Source organism: Puma concolor, chromosome B3, assembly GCF_028749965.1.
Source record: "Puma concolor isolate L17-30 chromosome B3, mPumCon1.1.hap2, whole genome shotgun sequence".
In the NCBI taxonomy this organism is placed as follows: Eukaryota; Metazoa; Chordata; class Mammalia; order Carnivora; family Felidae; genus Puma; species Puma concolor.
The window spans coordinates 144,803,529-144,822,516 of record NC_141672.1 but is presented as its reverse complement, the minus strand read 5'-3'; the positions used below and the strand labels follow the sequence as shown (position 1 = coordinate 144,822,516).

At 54.5% G+C, this 18,988-nt stretch overlaps 2 protein-coding genes across 3 annotated transcripts in view; both read right to left on the bottom strand.

Moving 5' to 3' along the window:
- ALPK3 (alpha kinase 3) overlaps positions 1 to 10,724 on the bottom strand; it is a 55,665-nt gene extending 44,941 nt beyond the window's left edge. The window contains exons 1-3 of one of the 2 annotated variants that reach the window (XM_086711647.1): positions 10,505 to 10,676; positions 5,453 to 5,491; positions 1,940 to 2,061 (exon numbers count right to left, since the gene is read on the bottom strand). In XM_086711647.1, the coding sequence (XP_086567773.1) occupies positions 1,940 to 2,061; positions 5,453 to 5,491; positions 10,505 to 10,647 (304 nt within the window). In that variant the 5' untranslated portion in view covers positions 10,648 to 10,676. Of the gene's footprint in view, positions 1 to 1,939; positions 2,062 to 5,452; positions 5,492 to 10,504 lie in introns of both variants that reach the window. The other variant, XM_086711646.1, reaches the window with a different exon arrangement.
- Positions 10,725 to 12,120: 1,396 nt separating this feature from the next.
- The window catches only part of ZNF592 (zinc finger protein 592), a 59,230-nt gene continuing 52,362 nt past the window's right edge, over positions 12,121 to 18,988 (bottom strand). Inside the window, exons 11-12 of the mRNA XM_086711643.1 lie at positions 13,346 to 13,442; positions 12,121 to 12,652 (exon numbers count right to left, since the gene is read on the bottom strand). Of these exons, the coding sequence (XP_086567769.1) occupies positions 13,356 to 13,442 (87 nt within the window). The 3' untranslated portion in view covers positions 12,121 to 12,652; positions 13,346 to 13,355. The remainder of the gene's footprint in view (positions 12,653 to 13,345; positions 13,443 to 18,988) is intronic.

Genomic DNA, 18,988 nt, shown 5'->3' with positions numbered 1-18,988 from the left:
GTCACGTAGCAGGCATCAGTCAGATGCCTTAGAGAGCAGTAGTTACCTCCTCCTCGCACGTCACCTAACCTACTTTGGCTTCCTTCTCCGTAAAACTTGACTAATAATAGCACTTACTTCACCAGGTTTTGTCAGAATCCAATGACAATGGAAACAGATGAATGTTGCAAAATGTGTTACGCTGTACAAAGGTAAGGAATAGATGCACACCTCTGTGTCCCCTGGAACAGACAGTGTTCTCAGCCTGGCGCTCGGAGGGTTCTGGGTAAGGGTGGGAACTGCCCAGGAGAAGCCGATCCCAGAGAAGCTGTTTAGCTGCTGGCTGGGCCAGACAGGTGCCCCGGAATCAGGGCACGTCACAGTTGGAAACCACCAATGCCCTTGATTTACTGGAAAAAAAAAAAAATGGGCTCTCGGAGGGAACCTTGACCTGGGCCCGTTGGCAGACGGCTGCACAGCTGGGAGGGGTAGTCCTGCAGGCCCGCCAGCAGGTCAAGGTGGTGCAACAGGAGACCCTGCTGGGAGGTCTGGAGGAGAGGCACTCCTCAGAGCCGGCTTTCCAGTACTATCACTCCACCAGCCTCCTCTTCCAAGGAGTATCACTCTACTCACTGTTCTGCCAAGTCCCACCATGGAGCTCAGAGAAACGCAAATAATAATAGGCTTAATTTCCAACACTTGTATGGTACTAACTGTAGCCAGGCGCCATTCCAAAGATCTCGCAGGTCTTGACGCATCCGGCCCCACAATAACCCTAGGAGGTTCGCGCTGTGGTCATCCCTGCCTCACAGATGAGGCGCTGAGAGGTCACGCAAGGTTAGGCAACCTCTTCGGTATCACATAACTGGAAAGGGGATGAGCCAGCATCCCAGCCAGCCGGTCCCTCTCCAGGGTCTGCAGTCAGTATCATGATACATCACCGTCTCTCAGGCTTGAGATTCACAAGCCTCAGACCACTCAGCTTAAAATGGGGATCTTTGGGAAGATGGCCTCCAAAACCTCTTTCGGGGCATCTGGGTGGCTCCGTCGGTTGAGCGTCCCTCTCTTGATTTTGGCTCAGGTCATGATCTCACAGTTTGTGGGGTCGAGCCTCACATTGGGCTCTGTGTTGGCAGTGCGGAGCCTGCTTGGGATTCTCTCTCTCTCTCTCTCTCTCTCTCTCTCTCTGCCCTCCCCTTCTCTCACTCTCTAAATAAATAAATAAATAAATAACCTCAGGGCACCCTGGTGGCTCAGTTGGTTAAGCATCCCAGTTCGGCTCAGGTCATGATCTTGCAGTTCTTGAGTTCGAGCCCCACATCAGGCTCCCTCGCTCACACACTCACTCACTCTCTCTTTCTCTTAAAAATAAACATTTTTTGGGGCGTCTGGGTGGTTCAGTCGGTTAAGCGACCGACTTCGGTCGAGATCAGGTCATGATCTCATGGTCCATGAGTTCGAGCCCCATGTCGGGCTCTGTGCGGACAGCTCAGAGCCTGGATCCTGTTTCGGATTCTGTGTCTCCCTCTCTCTGACCCTCCCCCGTTCACGCTCTGTCTCTCTCTGTCTCAAAAATAAATAAATGTTAAAAAAAATTTTTTAAAAAAACGAAAAAATAAAAATAAACATTTTTTAAACATTAAAAAAAAAAAAAACTCTTTCAATTGGACAGCTTCTTTCCTTGGAGCTAAGACTCATTAATCGTATGTCTAAGGGTAACGAACTACACTGAAGGTAGGCTTTTGAAGAGAAGCAGGCTGTAGATGTGGCTCCAGAATGGGAGGAAAAAGGGACCCCAGCCCACGCAGGGAGACTAAGCTGGAGAGAAAGCTAAGAAACAAATGTCAACTTGCACAGTTTTGTGCACACAGCCAACCCCCTCCATGCCTGTCCCCACAGCCCCTTTGGACCCTCTTGTGTGCTGTGACCCTGGTGTGGCTCGTACGGATGGCCTCATTACCTGTGACGATGCAGGTGAACCTGACGTCGCTGTCCTCAGACACAGCCCGGGACTTGAGCGTGGTCTCGAACAGCGGCTGGGTCTCCTCTGTTAGCTGCGCGATGATGGAGCAGAAGGTGCTCCTACGAAAGGCAAAGAACGATTCAGAGCGGCTCTCCCCCCGCCAGCATCTCCGCTGGTGTCCAATCTGGACCGGTGTTGTCCAAAGCAGCTTAAATCTTACCACGTCCATCCACCATCCTGTGGCCACGGCCACAGGATGAGCAAGTCTTTCTTCAAGGGAGCCAGATCTCTTGGCCACACTGGGGGCAGGGGTGGTACCAAGGGGCTGAACAGAATCCCGATACAGACCCATTCCAATAGGCAGGCTTCTGACCATGGGCCAGGATCCTAAGCATGCCAAACCACCAGCCCTGCCGTCCCCTTCCCATCCTTATCGGAAGGCCTTGCTTCACCCTCGACCATCTATCTCCAGGAAAGCTCGCACACGGGGGAGGCACACATATGGATAGGTCCGGCCTCAGAGACGGAGACCCCAGCACAGCAGAGCTTCCACTCATGCTAAAGAGGGAAAAGCCAGTCAACTCTCAAGGACACACGGCTCAGGGGCCTCTCCTAAAGGTTGCGCTCAGAAGAAAAGGCCCTGAATTTATCAGCAAAGACCGGAGTAGAGGAAGAAGAAGCCAGCCAATTCCAAGGGTCTAGACCCAAAGGTAGACTCTAATTCACAGGGGTGTCAGGAAAGAGAGTCTGCTCTTGGGGTCCATCCCCGGACACCACGTGCTCAGGTGAATACATGGCGGCCAGCTCCAAGACCGACCAGCACGACCGCCAAACCATCAACAGATCCGTTCCTGCAAAAGCCAGGACTTGTAGTTCCACAGGGACAATCCGCCTCCCAAAATTCAAGGGCATTTGCGGGCTCGCTGAGTCCAGCACAGACTCACCGACGCTGCTCAGCATGTACAGTCCTCTCCTTCCTGGGCACGGGAAGCAAACCACCATGCCAAACCCTTTCACGGGCCAGCAGAGACACAACGCGTCCCAAGGCGTGAAGCGTAACCACACGGCCGGGTTGTGTGATGCACAAGCCGTGCCCAGGCCCCCTCCCCCTCCCCACTCACACACCCCGTGGTGAGCAGCAGTGAGGACCAGGAGGGGAGAAGTGAAGAGAAGCAGGGGGAACTGGAGACAGACAGACAAAACATTCAAAGCTGCCTTTCTCTGTGCCTCGGAGGAGGGGCGGCCACCTGGGCAATGCGTCTGCCCGTGACCTCTCCGCCAGGGGCAGGGGAGTGTCCGTGGGAACACGGCAAAGAGGACTTTTGCGGGGAGGGCGTCCACATTCAACTCATCATTTCTGTGGGTGGCATTCTGGACTAGAGTTTGAGGAGAAAGGTGATATCCCAGGAAGAGCGTCCGGGATCAGGTAAGATTCTGGACCAACAAGGGGTCCAGCCGTGGTGTCTCCAGGGGAATGCAGACACCTGGGCCTCCGGGGAACTGACGGGAGCCCTCGCCCACAAAGACTGCCCAGAAAGGGGACCCTAAGCTCTCACGCACCTGAACGCTTGAACTGGGCGTGCGGTCGGGGTTCCATAACACCCGCTGTGATACTCTCATCTGGACCTCCTCTATCGTGCTCTGCCTTTGCCTTTACCCCACTCAGATACAGAGGGCCCTTCAACTCCCTGACACTCAGGAGACACAACATCTCAACACGTTTCTTGCTGTTCTCATACCGACCGCATATTTCTGGCTGGGGAATACCAAATCGCAACCAACCGTTTCCAGAGGAAAGTGCCGTGCCAAAAGGCATCGGGCTTCCAGGCTTCTGCAGCTAATTCAGAACATCCCTAATTACGTCCTCCCTGCAAAACCAGAATCCTATCTTACTCAGAAGCACGAGCCTGGATCTAATACTCAGCTTAGGCTCTTAAGGATGAAGCTACTTGGGCAAGTCTAAGGAAATAAGCTACTGGAAAGAGAAAAGGAGGAAATTATGCTTCAAGGAAATTTTCTTCGGGTGTTCATGCTAGATATTCAGTAGCAGGTAGTTATTTGATTTCATTACTTCTCTTGAATGGGAAAGTACACTCATCTTCCCAAAGCCACTAGGTTCTAAGTTATATTATAGAAAATGCTTGCATTGGAAACTCATGCATAACTGCCAAAAGGCATGACTAGATGAACACCCTCTGCGGGGTGGGGCTGGGGTGCGTTAGGGCAGGGAGAGCCACTGCATATGCGGTCAAGGTCCACCCGCTTTCTGTCCCCATCCTCCAGACCACTTGAATAGACTCTGAGCAGGGCTGCTTCCAGTCTCCTGGAAAGCCAGAAGTCCACACATCTGGAAACAGTCTGGTCCCACCCTGACACCTCCAAGTCCTTCCAACTCTGTGACTTCATAAGGATAGCACAGCCTAACTAATCGCGTGTTTCTAAAGAACACCAGAACCGTGGGCTTATCACAATGCGCAAAGGACCCTAACTGTGCCCTTAGACTTGGTTCTTTACCTTGCTTTAAAGAAACTTCCAAGATCCTTTCTCTGTTAGCACTCACCGCTCCCCTCTGAGTTGGCTGTGATCCCCTCCCCTCCACCCCCTCCAGATCATCAACCAACCCAGAACAAAGGCTCTTTGATGTTCTCCTATATCAAAGGAAACGTACAGGGTAGGCGCTAATCATGTCAGTAGACATGATTAGCTACTCAGAGACCAGTTGCCTTCTCAGAAACCTTTCTAGGCGACTCTCCCCAGACCTACCAGAGTCTGGGATGGGGCCCAAGGGGTGGGAGATATCCAGGAAATGTTCCGACTTTTATGATAGAAGTCAGTTCAGCCCGCGGGAGAAAGCTGTCCCCAGCTCGGGATGCAAGAGAACAGGCATTCGATGGGCGAACCCCGACTGTGAGCCTGATGCTCAGGTCCTGCCTGGCTCTGGAGCAGATTCCGAGACCATGCGAAGGCAGGCATACGCTAACGTGGTATTCCCGGACCTCAAAGAGTTCATAGTTTCGCAGGGATGGAGAGAGCCCAAAGGGAGGGAAATTGGAGAAAGAGGTGGTAGAAAGAGAAGAGACTGAGAAGGAAACGCTGAAGTCATTAACCTTGCGTCAGAAGATAGACAATGAGGTGTCAAATCTAGACGGGATCACAAACACCGCAGACACCTAGGATGGGTCAGTGGGTCACATGGCTGGTGGCTCTCTGTCCTGGCCCCATGGTGCCTCTCCAGGGGGCACAGACACACAGTAACAGGCATCTGGGGAAGCCTTGCCTATTTCTGGGTCCCAGGAAGCCTTTCAGCGGTCCATGCAGGCGTCAACTCTGGCCCCTGTGAGACCCACGCTCACGTGAGTGCCCTCTCCCACCTCCCCCCCTTCCCGCCCTCCGGCCCTCCCCTCACCCCATGCAGCCCCATTAGTGCACAAGCAGTCACCCGGAGGCCCTTCAGTGCCCAGACCCGAGAGAAAAAGGCAGTCAGAGAAATGTAATGCAATGTGCGTTTACCTTCCAGAGCTGGGGTGAGACAACCGGTTGCTTGATAAGCTAAGCGAAAACAGCAAATGGAATCATTAGGCCAGAAGAGCAAGGAGAGGAGGCAAAACCAACAACAGTTTGCAGGGTATTAATTGGCCACCATCTGGGGCCTGGAGGCCTTTCTATTAAAAGGGACCAGCTGTCTTAGTTGGCCTGCTCCAGTTAGCAAGTGGCCTCACCACCAGGCACACCGGTGTATCTGAAACGGAGAGCTCGTTAAATGCGGCAGAGTCCAGGGGAATGGTTAGGCAGGAAGGAAGGCCCCGTGGGGCTGCGCTTGGAGAAAAATGTGTCCCAGGCCACTTGGGTCACTGCCCCCAAGAGAGGGGCTCACGGCTGCCTGGCGCGTGTCCCCACCCCACAGCACACCAGCCTGGGGGCAGCTCCCACTTTGGCTTTTGGGGGGAGCAGAGCCCCCATTCCTAGAAATCCCCTAACGGGCTAGGAAGCAGACAGGTGGCTTGGAGGACGCCCATTAATAGGTTAAAGTACAGTTAAAGGGGCCACACAAGGCAAACCAGCTGGAAGAGAGAAGAGGAGAAAAACAAAGCGGTTAATTCAGCAGGAGCCAGGAGGCACCCAGCTCGGTCAGACCAGCACAAGGGCCCATTATGTCTAGGGGCCCTGATCACCCCTCCTGCCCCGGGTGGCTGAAGGGGGACACTAGCTGGGGGCTGCGGATCCACCCAGGGAGACCACCCCACCCGCCCCTCCCTCCACCTTTCTTCACACAGACACCTCCAGGCGAGGCCACCCCCTCCACTGTTACTCCCTTCAGCTGCCCCTATGAGGACAGGGATGGTCTGTCCCTTTATAACCCAAAACCCAACCTCAACCTCTACCCCAAAACATGGCTTCCTCTCAGGGGTTCCTGGGTGTGTGGCCACCTCCAGCATCCTCCCAAACGCCAAACCGTAAATGTGCCATTTTGGACCCCTCCCTCTCCTCCAGGTCCCAAATCCAGCCGGTCAACCATTCTCGGCCCTGCTTTCTTCCTTTCGCTCTAGCCCTGCTGTCGTGTTCTGATCAAGACCCCCACGGCTCCAAATCCGATGACCACCTCAGCCCCCTTCTCCTTCGCCCCGCATATCACACCACTTCCCTGAAAAAAATGTGACAGTCCCCGCCCCCCCATTGTACATTACACTGAGTCTCAACTCCTTAACCGGGCGTGCAAGGCCCTCCCTGATCTGCTCACACAACCCCTATGACTATCGTTCTCTCCTTCCCAATACCATGTTCCACTGGAATCAGACCTGTCCCTAACTGCCATGGACATGTCCACGCCCGGCCTCTGAGCCCATCCTTCTGGCCTCCTTGCTTGGAAAGCCCTCCCTCCTTCCTGCTGCCCACCCAGCCTTCAGACCTAGCTCTTTTTGTAGCTTCCATACTCCTAGCACAGTGCTCAGCTGACTGCAGCCATTCAACAGCTGTTTTGTGGAACAGAGTGAGAGAGAGGGAAAGAAGGTGGAGAGAGGGAAGGCAAATGCATCTCTCAAAAAGGAAGGGTGCCGCCCCCCAGAGGGAGCTGCTGCTCCAGAAAAGATGGAAAGAGCGAGAACGCAGCTGCCTCTGCTCAGAGCTTTACAAATCCTCTGGAGGCCGCGTGGGCAGAACCTCTCATGGTTCCCAGACACTGGCCAAGTCCATCCTTTCCTGACCATGAACTTCCTTTGCCTTTCACCTCGTAATTGAGAGATTTGTCCTCTGGTGGGTCTGGATTTCTTCCCTGGGAAGGAGAGGGAGAGAATCAGCTCTCTAACTCCAAGAGGAGAATGACAGGTGCCACCTGCAAGGAGATAAGGGACTGAGCTGCGATGGTGACCCCCTCCCTGGCTCTCTCTAGGGCTGCTCTGTTCCCTGTCCTGCGCTCTCCGGGCTTCACCCCTACACTGTCAGCCAGATCCGGCAGGAGGAATCCTGTGCCACGGAGGCAGCTTATCTTCAGAAAGTGGGAGCGCTGCCCGTGCCCTGCCAACTGGGCCACAGCTAGGCTTAGGGCCCCATCCAGGCAGGAAACTCTCCCTTTACCGCCTGTGAGGAGGTCAGAATCAGGGGCACCAAACGCTGGTGCAGAAAGCCCTGGAACAGTTCTTAGTGCCACCTTCATTTTACAGGATGGGAATTCAGGGCCCAAGAAAGGCCTCTTGGTAAAGAAGGAAAAGTGAGCCTGGAGGGAGCCAGGACTGGCTGTGGAACCCGGGGCCTCCCATTCTTCTTGGCTTTCACATATTCTGGGATGTAAAAGGCCCTTGGAAAGTCCTAGCCTGATGCCTCAGTTTCCCTGAAAGCCTGAGACAACCTGCCTGACCTAAGCGGGACAGAAGAGGTGTTCCAAAGCTGTCTGTAGCAAACACCATAGCTTCTGCTGTTCCTCTGAGCCCCCTTGGGCCAGGGTCTCCAAGAAACGGGGGGACAGAGACTCCTAAAGCTTCCGAGTGTCCCTCGGAAGGTAGTTAGTCATAACTAGACCCACCCGACTATACCTCCTTAACCTGCTCCAGCCTACCCCTGCCCCGTCTTCTACAGGGATGAGGCCCTAGGGGCTGGACGCCCTAGGAGGCTGGGCCTATAGTTTGCTGGGACCGTCCACATGCTGGAACTCTGCCCCCAACGGGTGTTACAAATATCCTTGAGCTGACTACTGACTGGAAACCACTTCAGGGCTGTGGATTCAGGGGAGGGGAGGTATGCACAGGGATCCAGGCTCTAGACCTGGACCAAAGCTTCCCGTGGCCCAGGCCCCAGCCCAGCTGTCCATCGGTCCCCAAGGGGCAGCCCGTCCTCACAAGGGCCCTTGAGAACAACGCCTCGTGAGCTCCATGCATAGAGGGAGACCCAGAAAATGGTGGAGCCAAGAGTGAGTGGAACAGAACTTGCCTCTCAGTCAGGACTCTGGGATAGTCAGGGTTCATCTGGGCTGGAGCCAAGGACAGCTGGCAAAGTCCTCAAGGGACCCTCTTTCTCCTTCATGTCTTGGGCCCTCTTCCCATCCCCACAGGCAGTCAGGCTGTTCTGAGGGACAGAAGACCGCATGGCTGCCTGCTCTAACGCAAGAGTCAGGCCTCGCTAGACAAGTGGGAACTGCCGCCCCTCCTCTCCCCAACACAGCCCCATTCACATCCACACTCTCCCCTCTTTGGCCAGAGGCTTTTCCGGAGGTGAGATCAGTCTGGCCCTCCTTGTCCCTCAGGACCTGTCGGGGTCTGTAGCCAGCTGGCAGGGGCAAAACCGGGTCCACAGGCCCGGACTGGAAAACCCTCTCTCACACTGCCCCAGCCCTGCCTCCTCCAAATGCTTGATGCAAAGAGTATCCTTTTAAGAGCATTCTCATTTAGGTTCAGGGGGCTTGAACCAGTCACTCCCATCCCACCTGCAGTTCTCAGACCGGCCCACTGCTTTGTGCTCATGGGTTAGGCAATTAAAATGTATCTACCATCAAGGTAGGTGTCCACTCTCCAGCTTTTTCTCTAACAGTCCAGATCCACTGTCTTCCCCATTCTGCCTGGTTTTCAGGCCGCCCCTGCTTCCCTCCCTCCATCACTGCCTCTCTTCTATTTGTTCTGCCGTATTGACAAAGGCCAGATGCAGGAGGCACAGCCCAGGCAAGTCACTGTGACAAGTGGGAGACAAGAGTGACGCTCCTACAAGCAAGTCAGCTTCCCCCCACAGGCTGGAGTAAATGTCCCAGGTTCATTCCAGCTTTTCCGTGGAGTCAATGGTTAGGAGGAAGGGGCATTCTTTCCTGGCAGCCAGGGGCCTTGTCCAGTCTGACTCAGTCACCGATGCCAGCCCTCAGCCCTGCCCCAGACATGTGACACCATTTGACGAGTTTTATGCAGAAACCGGTTCCGGTTACATTTGAACTTTTCCAACTCCAAGGTCAACAGAACTCAGCCAATTCACGAGGAAGTGCCTGGGACTTTTCCTGAACGTCCTTGATGCCTGTTTTGGTGCTGTTTTAGGAACGGAGGACAAGAGGTCCCCAGACAGCTTCTCAGAGGAGTGGCTGTTTTCTGCATAACCTACAACAAGCCAAGTTCTGGGGCTGTGACACAGCCACTGTCCCAACAGCCAACCATCACGGTTCGCTTTGGAAAACAGGCTCCAGAGTTAGAGGGAAACTGACCTGCCCAGAGGGGGCAGGAAATGTCCCTCTCCACGGCAGTACATGTGTCCCTGGGTGTCCACCTGCCATGTAGTGTTCGTATGCCTCTCTACTGACCGACCGTGTGTCTTTGTCTGTGGGTAGTCTAGCTCCTAAAACAAAGAGAGCAGCCACACCTCTCACTCTTGACAGAGGAGCAAAGGGCTCATGGCCGGACCCCTCCCTTGGCATCCCGCTCCCCCAACCTGGGCAGGGCAACTGGCTCCCCTGGGAACCCCAAGCTCTGACTCTTCAGACAGGGCCAACCTCACCCCACCTCATCCCCCCGCCCCCCTTCACCTCACCAGCCCCACAGAGATCCTGGGGAAGACCACAGCCCCGGGCCCAGAGGAAGAACCCATCTGCCCAGAAAGAAGAACCTTAATTTTTTCCTGGTGAACACCACCCCCAACACCACCACCCCGAGCTAAGTATCCCCCACTGCGGGGGTCCCCCTAGCGCCCCCCTCCCATCTCTCCGGTCCCCCCACCCCCTGAATACTCTCCCCTCCCTTCTAGCCAGGGAGGAATTTCAGCCACTCCGGTCCCTTATCCCCTTATCGCTCACTGTGGAATCCGAGGCCAGGGAGGAGCCGCTGCGGGGTGAGGGTGCGGTGGGATCGTGGGCCCCGAGGGAGGAAGGGAGGGGACAGAAGGGAGGCCTTCAGGGCCCCGCGAGACCTCCCCCTGAGTGGGGCCCTGCTCCTCTCTCTGCCCGAGGCCCGTGGGCCCTGAGGGGTCAGGACAAGAGGAGCCGCGAGGGGCCTCAGGGCCACTGCGCCTGGACCCGAGAGGCGGGCGCCCGGGTGCCATCGAGGGTCCCGCCGCCGGCCCCCCACCAACCACCCCACCCCCACCCCCCGGCGCGCCGCTCACCTGGTCTCGGGCCTCACGCTGAGTAGGTAGCTGCGGCTGGCCGGGCTGGGGATCCACACCGGCCCGTCGTCTTCGCCGTCGCCGCCCGCCCCGGAGCGCCAGCCCGCGCCCCAGCCGTGGCCGGGGTCCCTGCGCGACCCCATCTCGCCGCCGGCCCCTGCCGCGCCCCGCTCGCCAGGCCCCTGCCCCGCCGGCCGCCGCTCCCGCCCGCGGCTGACGCGCGCCCCTATTTATAGCCCCGCGGCCCGGCCGTCGTCACCTGCTGCTGTCCCTCCCCCGGCCCCGGGCCGGCGAGCACGGCCTCCGAGGCGCAGGGGGGCGCCGGGCCTCGCCCGAGGGCCCGACGCCTCCCCGCCCGTCCGCTCCCCGGGCCCCGGCCCCGCGCGCGCCCCCGAGCCGCCCCGGTGTCGTCGGGGCCCGGCCCCGGGAGGCCTCCCGCTGTGCCCCCGCTCCCACGCCCCGGGACCCCGGCTTCCCGCCAACCTTCCTTCCCCGCCCCCCCACCCCTTCGCAACCCTGCAAGCGCGGGCTCCGCCGAAGGTGCGGACGCCCCCGGGGAGCTGCGGGCCCCCCCCCCCCCCGGGGAGCTGCGGGCCCGGCAAGCGGCGTGGGCGCCCAGGGGGTCCGGGACCGGCCCCCTTCTCCTTGCTGACAGCCCGGCTGCCCCTCGCCTCGCCGGGGACTGCAGTCCCCCCCCCCCCTTAGGCAGACCCACCTGTCTCCGTCGTCGAGTAACCCCGGGAGGTCAGAGCTCCCCCGGGTGCGTCTTGTGTTCCCGTCCATTATCCAGCATGGACGAAGGGCTCAAAACCCACTGGCAGAATAATTGCAGCTCCTTCTCCACCCAGCCTCGGTTTCCCAGCCCCCGTGGGGGGAATGGCTGCGTCCTGACGCCCAGAACACAATTCAACCGGGCGGCGATTCCCAGAGCAAGGTTGTAAGCACTGCCTAAATCTGGTTCTAAATGTTGGGAGTGACCAACATTTATCCATCCTTCTTTCTCCTTTTTCCATGAAAGCACTTTATGGAGGAAGTGCCTGGAGCTGGATGGCTACGGTCATTAGGAACTTAGAGCAAAGGAGGGGGGCCCCTGGGTGGCTCATTCTGTCAAGCGTCAGGCTTCCGCTCAGGTCATGACCTGATGGTTCATACTTCAGCTCAGGTCATGACCTGACCGTTCATACTTCAGTTCAGGTCATGACCTCACTGAGTTCGAGCCCCACGTAGGGCTCTGTGCTGATAGCTCAGAGCCTGGAGCCTGCTTTGATTTCTGTGTCTCCCTCTCTCTCTCTACCCCTCCCCTCCCCCAGTTGTGCGCACGCTCTCTCTCTCTCTCTCTCTCTCTGTCTCTCAAAAATAAACACTTAAAAAATTAAAATAAATTTTAAAAAGAAGTTTGGAACAAAGGAGTACAACCCCTCTGTCCTAGAAGCTGCATCCATGTATCTTCCCAGTCCTTTTGGAAATGGCCCTTCCCCCACTCTCACTGTGTGATTCCGAGGTGAACCCATCCCTGGCCTCAATCGGCTGACTCAAGCCACCCTATTCATGGTACTATCTATCTCCCTGACCACAAAGGGAAGCATCACACCCAAGCCAAGTCAAGCCAATCAGAGTTCTTCACGAAAATGTTTTTAACTGGAATTGGGAGAGAAAAGCAGTCTCTCTGTGCTGGAAAGCTGGGAGCTGGGAGGTCTCTGACAGAGAGAAGCAAAGCAAGGGGCTCAGAGTCCTGGCGACTTCCAGGTACGTTGTGTTTCTGAGATCCGGCTTTGTCTCTGACCTTCTTGTGGGTTGGCAGTTCAAACATTTCACGGAATCGGGGTACCCAGAAAGTTCTTCCTTTGCTCACGCCCCTTCAAATGAGGCTTCTGTTGGTGGAATGTGAGTCCTGACCAATACTAAGGCAGTTTCTCCTCGTGAGCCCAAATCCACCTCCCAGCCACATGTCCCCATTTATCCTTGTTGTTGGCTCTCTCTGCAGGTGCACATATCAGAATCTCTTCAGGCAGCTACGGGACGCTCCTCCAAGTCTTTGGAAGCTTGCTGGAAGTTTTGGGTCATTTGTTTAAGCTGTGTGAACACCCATGGATCAGGCTAGGGCAGTGTGATGCAGGCAGAAGCCACAGGATCCGTGATTCCAGGAACCTTTTGTCAAATAGGAAAGACTGGCATATGAACAAAATGCGGTGAAGGTGAAATGCACAATTATAAAGCTAGGTAGAGGGGGAGCATAAAAATATAGAGCAAAGGATGGGCTGCCAGGGGTTTTGGTTGGGACAGTTTACGAGGCAGTAAGCTTGAGGCTTTTGAAAACTGCATCGGTGCTCACCAAGTCAACTGGAGGACGGGAAAAGGATAGACAGACTAGTCCAGATGGAGGGACTAGTGTGGACAAAGATAGGGAGGTGCACAATAACCCGGTGGGCATGTTGCTCAAGTGTAAAGGAGATGGGGGAAATGGACAATTAGGCAGGGCCAGTTCCAGAAGGTTTCGTCTGGTACACTGAGGAACCTAGACTTCCCTTCGAGCCCATCTCTCACAGGACCACGGATGTGGTCCCACTAGTCACCCTAGTGGCCCTCCAATTTATCAATTTCCTTTTGAAGATGTGACCCACACAGAGGTCACCCCGCAGCAGCCTAGAATTGAATTAGCACCTCTCTGGGTGTGTGCCCCACGCCCTAGCAACGGCTTTGCCGCAGCCAAATGATTTCATTGATCCTGAGCCCGTGCATGTTCAGCGTGAACCACCGCTCACCTAAGTCCTTCCCATTCCTGCTTGTAAAGTCTTTTTTACCCTAAGGGCAAACTTGTACCTTTTTCCAGTTAAAGCTCACCTTCTTATTCTTAATCTCGCACTCCCTCTCCTCCTTGTCTGAACCGTTTCGGGTTCTGTTCCTGCCATCTGGTGTCCTTCCAGCTTCTTGTGGCTGTCTGCCAATTTAATAAGCAAGACTTTCATGAGGATGGGGGCAGAGCCGAGGAAGGGGCGCTGAGACACCCAGGGATGGAGGGGTCAGAAAGGCACAACCTCTTTCCTCTCTAAGCTTACAGTCTAGCCGGAGAGAGAAAGGGCACGTCGAGCGGTGTCAACCAAGTCCGAGGCTGGGAGTCCAGCCTCTCTCTAGCCGGGAGGCTGGAGACTCAGGTTCTGATTCTCCTCTGCCGCTGAGTGTGAACTTGGGCAATGGCTCCCCATCCCTGAGTGTGAGCTTGTGAGCTTTCCCCTTTGGAAAGAGGAGTGAGGCGTTCCCTTTATGATCCTGGAGGTCGTAGGTGTTCATTCAGCAAGTGTTCGCTAAGTACATGCTGACTCCTGCACTCCAGGCATCGTGCCAGGCGCTGAGGGTACAGGGATGAATGTTCTAGTCTGGACCCTGGAGAACCTCTCCAGCGGAAGAAAGATAGAACCTCTGATAGAAGTTTGCACTTGGTGCTGAAAGAGCACAGAGAAGCTCATGCCGTGGTTTTGCATTTGGAAATAACTGTCATCCAAGGTTTGCTATTGGATGCGCCCTGATGAAGTGTTGTAGGAATCTGTTAGTGGTGCCAGGATCCTCTCACCCGGTTGTTTTGAACTTCCCGGGGCCCTAGAGTAACCGGGTGCTTACAGTAGGAAAATCTTGGGCTACTGCTTTTTTTGTTTGTTTTTTTAAAGTTTTGTTTTTGTTTTTTTTGTTTTTTTTTTTTCATTTTGAGAAAGAGAGAATGCAAGTGAGGAAGAGGCAGAGAGAGAGGGAGAGAGAATCCCGAGCAAGCTCCACAGTGACAGCGCAGAGCCCGACGCGGGGCTTGATCTCACAAGCCACGAGATCATAACCTGAGCCGAAGTCGAGAGTCGGGTGCTTAACCGACTGAGCCACCCAGGCGCCCCTTGGGCTACTGATAATTAACGTATTTAGCTCAGCAATGACGGGGGAAGTTGTTCCCTGTCCAAGAATGGCAGGGTCTCCCAGGACACTCTGACCCAATTACATTAGCCCCTCTCATCGAGGCGTAGAAGAGTTTGAACACACCTTTTGTTCCGACTTAGTTCCACTTCTTCCCCTTCTTACTCAGCTCTCTTTCTTCCAACACTGACAAAAGTCAGAGAGAACGATCCACTCTCCTTTGAAGCACTGGCCAAAAGCACACATCACCCAACATTTATTAGCTATCAGGACACCATTCCACACTCCTCACCATCTTCCCCCTGAACTTACTGAGCTCGGGCCACCGCACGTTGAGCGTCACTGTGTACCAGGCTCCGGTCCCCTGCCATCATCCCTGCCTTTCTAATAACTCAGCCAACACACTGGCAGCAGGTCTGCCTAGCTCATCCCCTCAGAGACCTTCACCCTCACTTCCTGTAGCAACCCAATCAAATGCCATCCCTTGAACCCAGTCAGAGGAATTTCTCCAGCTCTAAAATGCCATTTTGTTAGCATCTTTCCACCTACGAAGCCTGCCCTCTGCCTTAGGGCGACTCCAGACTCCCAGCCCCCCCGACTTCTCCACTCATGAGTTTCTTCTTGGCTTCTTTATCCTCCTCACCCCATCCCCGTCGACACACAGGCACAGCGTGGGGTAGACAATAACTTCAACTACAACCACACTCTCCTCAGGGATCCCCTTTCCCTTGCCCCTTGACCTTCTACTCACTCTCCCTTGCTGGTTCCTAACCTGGGATCTGGCCGCGGCTTCTTGCTCCCAGTCTGGCCAAACTTTCTGGTTTCCAACCTGAGTCTGATCTCAGACAACTTGGCAATCCCTTCCCAATTCCCCAAGCTGACCTTCTGCTTTCCCCACAGCCACGGTTCCAAACAAGCTCCAACCTCCCCATCCCCCTCCTCGCTTGCAATGGTCAGCAGGGAAAAGTGGGAGCAATGGACAAGAACTTCAGCTTTGAAGGAGGACAGGCTACCTCCATCATCTCTGAGTCATACTAACCTCTGCCTCAAAACGTCTATTGTTCTTTCCAGGGCTCTCGAACTTCTGCTCCGTCAGCTCTCCCTGCCCTCCCCCTGCCCGGCCTCCTTCCTCACCACCCACGAGGGCGACAAAATGTTTGCTTTTCCTGGACATGTTCACCCCAACTCTCCCTTCCCTCCCTGCCTCCGCATCTCAAAAGAGCTCGAAGGAAATCAGGCGCATCATCAAGCAGTAATGAGTTGCCAGAATTGGGTTAGAAAGTGCAAGCTTTGGCCTTCTGGAGCGGACACAGACCAATGGCCGGAGCCAGGCCCGCCCAGCAAGAGTGGCCAGATGCCAGTCCCTGAGTGCGACAGTGGTGCTCCTGGGGGCCAGAGCCGGCTCCCTGGCCTGGAGCAGGGACACGTCTGAGTGGCAGAACATGTGGCCCCAGCCATGTGGAGGGGAGGAAACGAGGGAGTGGGGGCAGGGGGTGGGGCGGGGATTACCCAGAGTCGGCAGGAAGGGGACCGGGTCATCCTATAGTAACCCCTCCACCTCTCACTGGGAATAAATACGCTACTTCCCAGGCAGCCCGTTTCATTTTCAAGAGGATTTTCCTTTTATCGAGTCTAATTCTGTTCTGCCCTCTGAGGCCACACAGAGGAAGTGTGACTGGTCACGGAACACTTCTTTTCTTGACGAGATTTCGAGTTCCTTCAATAGCTCCTTGAATGAGATGGCACCGAGGGCCCTACACCAGACTGGATGCTCCACGCTGCGAACACGTCCGCTTTGCCAGTGTCCGCCTTAAGCTACTGTGCCGTTAACCTTACGCCGCACACGTGAGCTCTTCAGGGCTCCGTACCACCATCACCAATGTCATTCTGCTCCATAGACTGTCAAGATCTTATTTTGCTGTGTGGACTCAGGCTGAAGTAGCCTTTTCCACAAGCCATGGCACAGGGATTGAGTTCAGAGGTCAGTGAGACCTTCCTTATGAAGCCACGTCAGCTTCCACACCGTGCTTCTGAGCCCCCCCAGGCCTGTGGCCCCTCTTCAGGGCAAGTCGTTAATAGCACGGTAAGTTAATCGAACACATGTCCACCCCTCCAGTTTCTTCTTTCTGTTTTTCCTTCCTTTGATTCCATTCATTTTAAAGGTCTTAGCCCTGAGCTCAACAAAGCCCTGGATTGTGGCTGGTCCTGCCCTCCCATGAGGCCCTACCGCTGAAGCTGTCCTTCCGGCAAGCCAATCTGCAGTGCTCTGGATGGCTTGTCTGGCCTTCCCCCAAGGGCCCTCAGAGCTCCCATCTCAGGCAGCTGAGCCTCTGACCCTGGAGGGTGGAGATCCTGGGCCCTCCCTTCCTGGGTGAGCTGGCCACTCTGGCTGGCACTCCAGGGACTAGAGAAGTGGCCACATCTGCGCTGGAGTAAGTGGACACCAATTAGAGGATTACTGGCTACAAGAAGCCACTCCTGATTCTGGTTTGATTGGAAGGGGAATTTGGGACCTGGGTAGAGCTGCCCCAGCTGGGTGCCCTCCCCAATGCACCTACTCCCATTCCACAGCAGCTCTGTCCAGGATAAGGCAATCACGAGATGAGAGGGTGACTCTGTGGTCAGGGGGCAGGTCACTCAGGCCCAGGACACAAATGCCGCACCCTCAGAGAGACCAGGAGAGCCACCGCGTTTCCCCCCCCCCCCCCCCCACCTCCAGCCCAGGCCTGTCCTGGTCTTCTTACAGCAGGAGCAGGTAGGTCCTTCTCCTCCCCTTCAAGTCTTTCTCTAAGGAACCTCGTGTGTCTCAGCCAGCCCTCCATTCCACAGCAGCCACATCTCACCGTCCATTCACAACTCTCAGCAACAGCAGCCGCCAGGACCGCTCACCCACGGGACACCACCGATCATTTTTAAGATCATTTTCCAGCTTGCTGGCACCCACCATGTTTGCCTGTAATGGACCACTCCTAGTGTGTGAGCCCATCACCACCACCACCCTTGCCCACCCGCAAAGTCAAGTGCCATCTCCAGGCTCTAAACCCTCCAGCTGCCCAAACTCTCCTGCCTGACCTCCACAACTTTCTGCCCTTTCCTTGCCAGCCCCTCCCCCTTCCCCTCCTCAGCTGCCACTCCCCACCCCTACTAACCCCACTTGGAAATCATATTCAAAGCCCTCTTCCATAGACAATAGAGCTTCTCAGGAAGCAAAATCTACCCTCCTCCTCAGATACAAAAAATATTCAGCCCTGTCTATGCACCATGGGTCCTAGGGAGAAATTCCAAGCAAATTGGTCTAAGGACCAGAAAGTCCCAGAGGAAAATGGGAATTGTATACACAGTGTGCCGTGGGCTATAACTGAAAGAGGGGGGCTGAGAAACAGTGGAGCTTCTCAGTTTCATAAATGAATGTCCCATCAAGGAGCAGCTGAACCACTCTGCAAGCATCAAAGGCATGAACTATCCCCATCTTCACAGAAAATAGAGGCAAAAGACACACACACACACACGTGTATATATGTACATAAACACACATATATACACTACACACATACACACGTGTGTATATACATACACACGCGTGTATATGAATACATATATACACACACGCATACACACATGTATATATACACACGCATACACGTGTGTATATGTACATATTCACACGTGCGTATGAATACATATATACACATGTGTATATGAATACATATATACACACGTGTATATACACGCATGCATGCACACACGTATACATATACACGCGCGCACACGTGTATATATACACGTGTATACACATACATATATACACACACGTGTATATACGTACGTATACACACACGTGTGTGTGTATATATGTATACACACACAAATACCACGCCCACCTATGAAACGATGGTGCTGCCGGACCTCTGTCATGTGAGCACATGCCAGGATGGGGGCTTTTCCCAATCAGAACTAACCTAAATGGCTTTATCATCCCTTTGCCCCATTCTCCATACAATCAGTCATATAGATATTGACTTTTTTAGTATTCATGCACTAAAAACTCAATTTCAATTTGCAATAATAAATATAAAAATAAGAGCATTTTCAAAGGCCAATGCACTATACAATGAACTAGCTCAAGAACTCATCTGCACCTAGGTCCCTAATGAAAAGACACCTAGGGAACAGAGGGATCTGAAGATGCTTCTGAATTATCACGTGAATGGTTCAAACTTGGAAAGGCCTGACAAAAGCCCAAAGAAAGATACTTAGAGAAGAGCCAGACTCTGTCTGAAAAAGCATAAATCTGATGGAAATGATAATCGAAACAAATGCAAACAAGTGATACTGCCTTTGAGGGGAGGGGGTGGAGAGGGATCATTTCCATTTTTTGTGTGTGACTAAGGACCAAAAGTCAATAAATAAATAAAACAATTGAAAAGGAGAAGAAATGCAGTTAAGAGTTCTTGCCTTTAGGGAGGTCTCCTCTCTTTGATATAAACCTATAAGGAACAAGAAGGTAAAATCTAGCCCAGCTCAGGATCCTCAGAGATTTAAGCCACCACACCCCCACCCCGACCCCGGCATTTGACAGATGGGAGTATT